We start from the raw sequence: 8271 nt of genomic DNA, 5'->3' as shown, positions 1-8271 counted from the left end.
AAGTACTTTCTTTGTTCCCGTGTAGTCCCATAACCACATTAAATTTCTATGTCTTTTCTTTAATGTTTATCAATATGTTAATTTATTTCTTCTCATCTCCGTCACAATAATAAAAGTGCTTTGAGGATTCAAAGATATGCTTATTTGTAGTGTTTACAATCTGAGGGCTTATAAATTAGAGCAAATTAGGTCAAAAACATAAGAAGAAGAGGAAATTAGCTAAGTACCAAAGAGGGAAAAGTTACGCAAACGTACCACACTGAAACGAATAAGAAAGACGAAAATAACCTTGATCCATGGTGACCTGACTTCAGAGTATTAGGATGCTAGGCTTAGTGTCTGACAATAGAGATCTTTTAGGATTTGTTTAAGATTCTACTAGATTTGATAATCTTTTAAAGATTTTTTTTATTTATTTTAAACATACAACAAAACAAAAGTAAACAAATCTTTTTCGAAAACAATTATTTTCCTTTCTCTTTCTATTGTCGTCTTCTTCTTTTCTTATCTCAATAATCTTCATCAAAATTTTCTTCATCTTCCTAATGAATACACAAACCCGAAGAAAATATGTTTCACCATCATAATCTTGTCCCAACAAACATAATAATGAATTGAAACCATACAAATATCAAATCACCAAGCTAGAGCTATCAATCAAAACCTAGGAATGAGAAACAATGGGGAGGGGTGGAATTAACGACAAAGACAAGAAGATAATCTCTTTCGTTAGTTTTAAATAGTTAGTTAGATGTGTAAATATAATAGTGGCCAGATAACAATTTTGTTATCTCAGCTACAATATATATTAGTTGGACAATAGTTTTGACAATTTACCTATGTATATTTATTGGTGACCTGGGTTGCATTACATACATGGCCAAACCCTAAACCTAAAATAATAAACATTAAACCCAACAACAACACATTGGATACTAAGTCACTGATCATAAACCCTTAACACTATAAAACGATAAGCAAAACTGCATAGACAATTTCATTAAGCCTGAGACCTGGTAATGGAGAAGAAATATAAGTCCAGTATCAGATGTACAATTTTCCATGTGGATAGTTACAACATTTTTTGGATGCTAAGAAAATTAATGAACAGGTTAATAATAAGATAAGCTATAAGTTATCATACCCCTACACTTCATAGTTTTAACCATAAATTGAACCCATGAATTCCCTACAGTCTATGATATAAAATTGCATGTTAATTTTGTAGTTGGCCCTGTAACTTGTTCGATAGCTTGTTAATTGGGTAGTTGGACATGTAACTTGTTTGATAGCTTGTCAACGGTAATGGAAAACATAACTTTCAATTATTCAGAATTCACTGTTTTGGTACAATAATTTCTCTAACTATCCATTGAATAAAGTTTACGGTTAACAGTTTTGTAAACTGGTAATAATTTAATTATCCAAACACTGCATAAACAATAAGTATTGCTTTTAATTGCAACTAGAGAACCCACTCCATTGCTGTTGTATTGATCAAGATTAATCTTCATAGTGAGTTTAATAACAACTGAGAATATGACCAATTCCACCGGTGTCGAGGGCGTTGAGAATTTGTCTGATGCCGCATGGCTTCAAAATCCTGGGCTTTATACTCTTGGCGGCTATCACCAGCAGTCTAGAAGCTATCAAATGTATTTTCCGGTGCCGGTACATCAATTGAAGACAAATAAGGAACAAAGCATATGAAGAAAAGCCACACTCCCAATTAACTCCAAAGATAGAGACTTGGAGGGGGGGGGGGACGGGGTATCTCCAAGATCAATCCCAAAAAAATACCAAACCCAATAACTGAAAAAAAATCTGAATGAGAAACTTACTCTTTAGGACGAGGCATGACGGTGGTTGTGTATTCTTTTTGTTTTCCTGTCCAAAAAAAAAGAAATATCACAATTTTTAGGATGAGGTAGGATGGTGGTTGTGTATTGTTGTTGTTCTCTATTTTTGGATGAGCCGACTGCAATTTCAAAGTACAAGGATAGAAAATAGAGAGGATAGGAGAGATGAGAGAAAAATATAGATGAAGATTTAAATTTTGAAGATATTACGATAGAAAACACAATATTCGCGTATCTAACTTCAAGATTTTGACAACACTTCAAATCAATAATGGCTTGTTGTAATATAGGGGTAACATGGTCATATATGATTGTGTACGGTGAAAAAATAGTGAAATTTTGGTAGATTGTTAAAATAGGGTAAAATTCTTCGGTAAGGAACACTAATTTCTCTATAAATTACCACTAAAAAAAGTTTGAAAATAATGAAAGTAATCAAAGTATTAATGCAACATCGAAAGTTCACAACATAATTTATTATATTTTGTTTATTTTAGACGTCGAAAATCTTTACTCACCCACCCACTCACTTTCTCAATCATTTGGAATTTGACTTCCGTTCCTCTCATCTTCATCTCCCAAGCATCATCATCACTCTTTCAATCTTCGTAAGCCCTTTTTCTCTGCGCTGTTTGTCTCTCGATCTGTGTCTTTTGGTTCTGTGTTATCACGATAGGTTTCTTCTATTTGATGGTTTTCAATTGTAAAGTTTCATTCATTGATCGGTTTCTGTATGTTCTTCTGTTCAATCGACAATTGATCCAAATGATGTCTGATTGTATGTTGGTCGGTTTTAAAACTATGGATGATGAATATGATTGATTACTGGAACTGTTTTGCAATCATTAGAGATTTTTATATGTTTCAGTTGCAAAAGGTTGGATTACAAGATCAGTTAACCATGGATTCTTATGGAACTGACACGGTTAAGGACTTAGACCAAACTAGCGAGGAAGAGTATGCAACACAGTCCAAGTTAATCAAAGAGTTTATTACTATTCCCAGCATTGACAAAGCTTGGATCTTCAACTCTGGTTCTGGTAATGAATGGACCACCTTTCACATATCAAACTTCTTTGGAATAAATCTTTTTCACTTCTATACTGCAGGTCCTCAGGCTATGGTTGCCATGAGTCAAGCAAACCTTTTGGCTAATAAGAGGAGGAAGTTTATGTTATCGGGACATATCTCAAAAGAGAGTAGTAACCTGTCTGTAAACTTTCACTGGGCGCCATTTCCTGTAGAGATGACCGGCGCATCTGCTTTTGCCCCCTCTCCATCGGGTCTGAAGCTCCTTGTAGTCCGGAATCCTGATGATAAAGAATCTCCTACAAAGTTTGAGATATGGAGTTCATCTCAGCTAGAGAAGGAGTTTCATATTCCACAGAAAGTTCATGGCTCTGTATACGTTGATGGATGGTACTCTACTTTTCTTTTTGGCTTATTTCAAATTCAATGCCTTGGAGAAGTAGAAAGAAAAATTGAGTGAGGCTTGTGTGATGCAGGTTTGAAGGAATCTCTTGGAACTCAGATGAGACTTGTGTTGCTTATGTTGCTGAGGAACCATCTCTTCCCAAACCTACATTTGACCATCTAGGCTATTACACGAAAGACAATGTTGGTTTGGACAAGGCTATTGGAAGCTGGAAAGGTCAAGGAGATTGGGAAGAGGAATGGGGAGAAGCTTATGCCGGAAAAAGGCAGCCTGCCCTGTTTGTTATCAATGTTGACAGGTTTCATAAAAATAAATAAAAATAATAACAAGAATAATTAATTACTCTTTACATTTTCTAATTCTTGTCTCTCTAGCAGTGGAGAGGTCGAGCATATCAAAGGAGTTCCAAGATCGATAAGTGTTGGACAGGTTGTTTGGAGTCCAAGCAGTAAAGGCGTAGCTGAGTATTTAGTTTTTGCCGGATGGTTAGGAGATAAAAGAAAGTTTGGTATTAAGTACTGCTACAACAGACCATGTTCCATATACGCAATAAAGTTTAGAGATGCTTCGTCTGGATCGGATGAGCCAAAGTGAGTTTGTGGTTACTATAACTCACTAGAAGACAAGTTGATAGTTCCGATAAATCTTACAGAGTTTGCGTTTACCTGTGTTCCAGAGATGATGCAAAGGAAGCATTCCCTATTCATAATTTGACCAAGAGCATAAGCAGCGGTTTTTCCCCACTGTTCAGGTTTACATGTTATGAAATTTTTGAATTATTTATTTACCAAAAGCATTTGTTCTCCTTGCTACTCTGTTTACAACTGAGCCATCTTACACAGCATATGCTAAACATTGTCCTTACTTGTAGCAGTGTTAACGTGCAATGTTCGTTTTAGTTATGACCAGTTAAGAACTTACTCTCATCTTTTTCCTTCTCTCACAGCAAAGATGGCAAGTTTCTTCTGTTTTTATCCGCAAAGACTGCTGTTGATTCGGGGGCGCATTGGGGAACCGAGTCACTTCATAAGATTAACTGGCCAAGTGATGGGAAACTTTCTGAGTCAACTGATATTGTTGATCTGGTGAGATTATACGTACCTTTTTCTCCCTATAGAAGCTTCAAACTTTCTATGAGCTGGACACTTTTTGTTTCTTAACAACTTATAACTACTCTCTCTACACCAATAAATCTGTCTTTATAGTGGCAATTAAACTAAAAAAATCACTAACTGTTATTTGATATATTCAAATACATCTTGTAATGCAGATTCCAGTTGTGAATTGTCCTGATGATGGTTGTTTCCCTGGACTCTATGTTACTGGCCTGCTGAGTGATCCGTGGCTGTCAGATGGACATACTCTTATGTTGTCTTCCTACTGGCACAGTTGTAGAGTAATACTCAGCCTAAATATGCTAAGGTGACTGATGAATAGATATGATAAGTTTCCAAGTTATCTTCTTTTGCTGCTACGCTAACTGATGATAGAAAAATTACTACAGTGGTGAACTGTCACGTGCCAGCCCTAATGATTCAGATTGTTCATGGAGCGTTCTTGCGCTAGATGGTGATGATATTGTTGCCGGTAACATCTTTAACCAAGCTCTTAATCTCAGTTACTAACTGTGACAATGTCACCTTAAACTTAAAACACACACCAGGTTCTGAACAACTGTAAGTTTTCTTTTCTTCCTTTTTTTCCTGAGTAGTGTGTAGCAGTCCAGTGAGTGTTCCTGAAATTAAATATGGAAAGAAAGTTGTTGATCCAGCCGGGAGGCCTTCATGGCAGTGGTTAGATATCCAAAACCCAATATTTAAAAGCTCTGAGAAGGTTAAATCAGATTAGCCAAATCCTCTAGATTCGAATGATGTTAATCTTTTTTCTGTACTAATCTTTTTCTGTTTACACACCGCTTCAGGTCACGTCTGGGCTTTCATCTCTGGAGTTTAAAATTCTCAAAGTTCCAATCAGTAATGTTTCTGAATGTCTTACCAAAGGTACTTTTAACTCTCAATCTTATTTGTTGTTTTCGTTTTTGGTTGATAAACTTTCTGACTAATTAATTTCCATATGATCAAGGGGCCAAAAAACCAATTGAAGCTATATATGTATCGTCTTCAAAGTCCAAGGAGAATGGGATATGTGATCCTTTAGCTGTTATTGTCCATGGAGGCCCTCATTCGATCGCACCTTGCAGCTTCTCCAAGACTTTGGCATATCTCTCCTCAATTGGATACAGTCTGCTGATTGTAAATTACAGGTTCACAGACAGCTCCATCTCCATTAGTTAATCAACAACCTTCTGGAGATCCTAACTTGTTTTTTTGGTGATTCATTTGGGTTGAAAGGGGTTCGTTGGGGTTTGGGGAAGATGCTTTGCAGTCTCTACCTGGAAAAGTTGGATCACAAGACGTGAATGATGTGCTCTCGGCTGTAGACCACGCTGTTGAAATGGGACTTGCAGACCCGTCTAGAATAACCGTACTAGGTGGCTCTCATGGTGGGTTTCTCACTACACACTTGATTGGCCAGGTAATGTAGTTCACTCACCTTTGTAAGTTATGGCACCGGAATAGAAATCATCCAAATTCTTATACCAAAGTTTTGCAATAGGCCCCGAATAAATTTGTGGCAGCAGCTGCAAGAAATCCTGTATGCAACCTTGCATCAATGGTTGGGATTACGGATATACCTGATTGGTGTTTCTTTGAAGCCTATGGTGACCGGACTCGCTATACAGAAGCCCCATCACCTGAAGATATGTCTCGGTTTCATCAAATGTCTCCTATATCACACATCTCAAAGGTCAAAACCACACCACTTCCGTTCTTCTTCGATAAGTTTGAAGACATTCATTTAATGATCCTTCTTGTGCAGGTGAAAACACCCACTTTGTTTCTCTTGGGAACTATGGATCTCCGTGTTCCCATTTCAAACGGAATTCAAGTAAGATCAATCTGCAACTCGTTCAACTTTGCAGATCCAAAACATTATTGGTAATATTGTTTGTTCATGTATTCTTGATTTGTATAGTACGTGAGAGCCTTAAAGGAGAAAGGAATTGAGGTTAAAGTGTTAGTCTTTCCCAATGACAATCATCCCCTAGACAGGTAGACCAACACAAACAAACAAATGCTGTCATCTTTTATATTGTTTATAGCTGTAGCATCTCTATGAGAACGTTTGTTCATAGCTAAATCATCTTGTGATTGTTTTATTATGCAGACCGCAGACGGATTATGAAAGCTTTCTCAACATTGCTGTATGGTTCAACAAGTACTGCAAGCTGTGAACACCTCGTTTCTTTTCTATTTTCTGAATATTGAGTTTATTAACTGAAGTGAAAATAAAAAGAACTTTTAGATTAAAGAGACTTTGGTCCAGTGCGTTTATATAGCCTGGCTTTTCTTCGATTGCTTGCAACAAAGACGTGACTTCCGATTTGGACTTTAGAACAAGGGTACTTTCAGCTCATACCATAAATATTTGAAGATAATGTAGCTTGGGAGGTGTGTCTGCAAATGGAAAACTTGAATGGGGAAATTAAGGTTTTTAAACCCAACCCGGATAACTTCCCGGGTTATTGGGTCAACCGGACGAACCATACGTTAATAAATAAACTAATTTTGTTATATAATAATATATTAGCTATTGAAAAATATAAAAAATATTTTATTTTAAAAAATATATATAGAAAATCAAAATGCTAAAAATACAAACAAAATATCAAAAAAATATTTAGACTATTTAACATTTTTTTGGTAACAAATTAGGAGTTATGACATATAATAAAAAAATCAAGACTTAAAATTCATAAGTATTAAAATGTCTAATGTGAATAATAAAATTTAAATTTAAATCCAAAATAAAATAAAAATAAAAATCAAATAGTAATAGATTATCGATAACAAAAATACACACTAATATCAAATCTCATCAACTAATTTTTGTTATCTCTAACATCAATCACTTCATTTTCTATAAGTAGCATACTGAAATTTCATCAAAATCTAAAAAGGAAAATAAAAATCAAAACTATAAAGAGCGTGTCTTAAGTAAGATTTACAATAAACAAAAATCAAAAACATAAAAAGAGTCAAAGAACATACAAAGTTGACAACAAAGGAAGACGATATTAAAGAAAACTAAAAACCTAACTTCCTATTTAGAATACAAATTAGATTCTAATAACGTAATTAAAAATCTACAAAAAGGTAAAAGTTACCTATTGGGTCAATCATTGGTTCAACTAGTAGCCGGGTTTCGGGTTTTAACTATTTAGATTTTATTGGATTTTTAAATAATGGGTTTTTCTAAAACCCACATCTCAGAAGTCACGGTTTTGCGTCTTTCTTTTGCATTAAGTATTTCAATGCAACATAGTCTGTGTGGACAACTACTTTCGAACCGACTAGGTAGGAGCAAAACTTAAAAACTACGGCTAGTAATTCTTTTTCTGTTATCGCATAATTTCTTTGCGCATGGTCGAGAGTCTTACTAGCGTAATAGAGCATGTAGCTTCTTATCCTTTTTCTGGCAAGAACTGCGTCTATAGCGCAATCGCTCGCATCACACATTATCTCGAAAGGCAAACTCCATTCTGGAGCTTGCACGATGGGGACAGTTACTAAAGCTGTCTTCTTCAAAAGCTTTTAAACATTATAGCGTGAAGTCGAATTTAACTTCTTTGCACATGAGGGCTGTGAAGGGTCTAGCTATTCTGTTAAAATCTTTTATGAATCTCCTGTAAAACCCAACGTGTCTGAGAAACTACTTACATACTCTTTCACGGTGGTGGGTGATGGTAAACTAGTCATTATCTCGATTTTGACTTGATCTACTTCTATACCACAATTGTTAAGACAGTACCCCATTGTATACCTTGAATCTCAACTTGTCGAATCGATGCTTCATATATCGATAATGGCAATCTTAGTGTATTAGGGTGGGAATCTAATGTGGTTAATGAGTCTG

At 35.6% G+C, this 8271-nt stretch overlaps 1 protein-coding gene and 1 long non-coding RNA gene across 7 annotated transcripts; one reads left to right on the top strand and one right to left on the bottom strand.

Moving 5' to 3' along the window:
- Positions 1-1301: 1301 nt before the first annotated feature.
- On the bottom strand, positions 1302-2082 carry LOC125594956. Its single transcript, XR_007330059.1, has 2 exons — positions 1842-2082; positions 1302-1646 (listed from the first exon to the last, which is right to left on the bottom strand). It is a non-coding gene; the product is annotated as an uncharacterized LOC125594956 (long non-coding RNA).
- A 225-nt stretch (positions 2083-2307) lies between these two features.
- LOC125594955 (acylamino-acid-releasing enzyme-like) lies at positions 2308-6771 on the top strand. Of its 6 annotated transcripts, none has more exons than XM_048770939.1 (17): positions 2308-2467; positions 2728-2899; positions 2969-3278; positions 3365-3592; positions 3669-3884; positions 3971-4045; positions 4241-4379; positions 4565-4716; positions 4799-4881; positions 5006-5127; positions 5216-5294; positions 5377-5557; positions 5646-5829; positions 5911-6102; positions 6175-6243; positions 6331-6407; positions 6523-6771. In XM_048770939.1, exons 2-17 carry the CDS (start codon positions 2761-2763, stop codon positions 6587-6589), a joined length of 2313 nt encoding a protein of 770 aa, XP_048626896.1. In that variant the 5' UTR covers positions 2308-2467; positions 2728-2760; the 3' UTR covers positions 6590-6771. The 6 variants fall into 6 exon arrangements, with proteins under 6 accessions (XP_048626896.1, XP_048626899.1, XP_048626897.1 ...); XM_048770942.1 differs by having other exon boundaries at positions 2309-2467; positions 3672-3884; XM_048770940.1 differs by lacking the exon at positions 2308-2467 and adding an exon at positions 2491-2637.
- Positions 6772-8271: the final 1500 nt, after the last annotated feature.

Source organism: Brassica napus (genome assembly GCF_020379485.1).
Source record: "Brassica napus cultivar Da-Ae chromosome C6 unlocalized genomic scaffold, Da-Ae chrC06_Random_8, whole genome shotgun sequence".
Classification (NCBI taxonomy): Eukaryota; Viridiplantae; Streptophyta; class Magnoliopsida; order Brassicales; family Brassicaceae; genus Brassica; species Brassica napus.
This window is presented reverse-complemented; position numbering and strand designations above follow the sequence as displayed.

Bases quoted from the DNA above. Each gene is read 5' to 3' on its own strand.
- LOC125594955 (XM_048770937.1), top strand. From the start codon at position 2,550: ATGGTTTTCAATTGTAAAGTTTCATTCATTGATCGGTTTCTGTATGTT. The intron at 3,593-3,668 runs GTTTCATAAAAA...TTGTCTCTCTAG, and splicing joins TTTGTTATCAATGTTGACAG to CAGTGGAGAGGTCGAGCATA. The intron at 6,408-6,522 runs GTAGACCAACAC...TTTATTATGCAG, and splicing joins GACAATCATCCCCTAGACAG to ACCGCAGACGGATTATGAAA.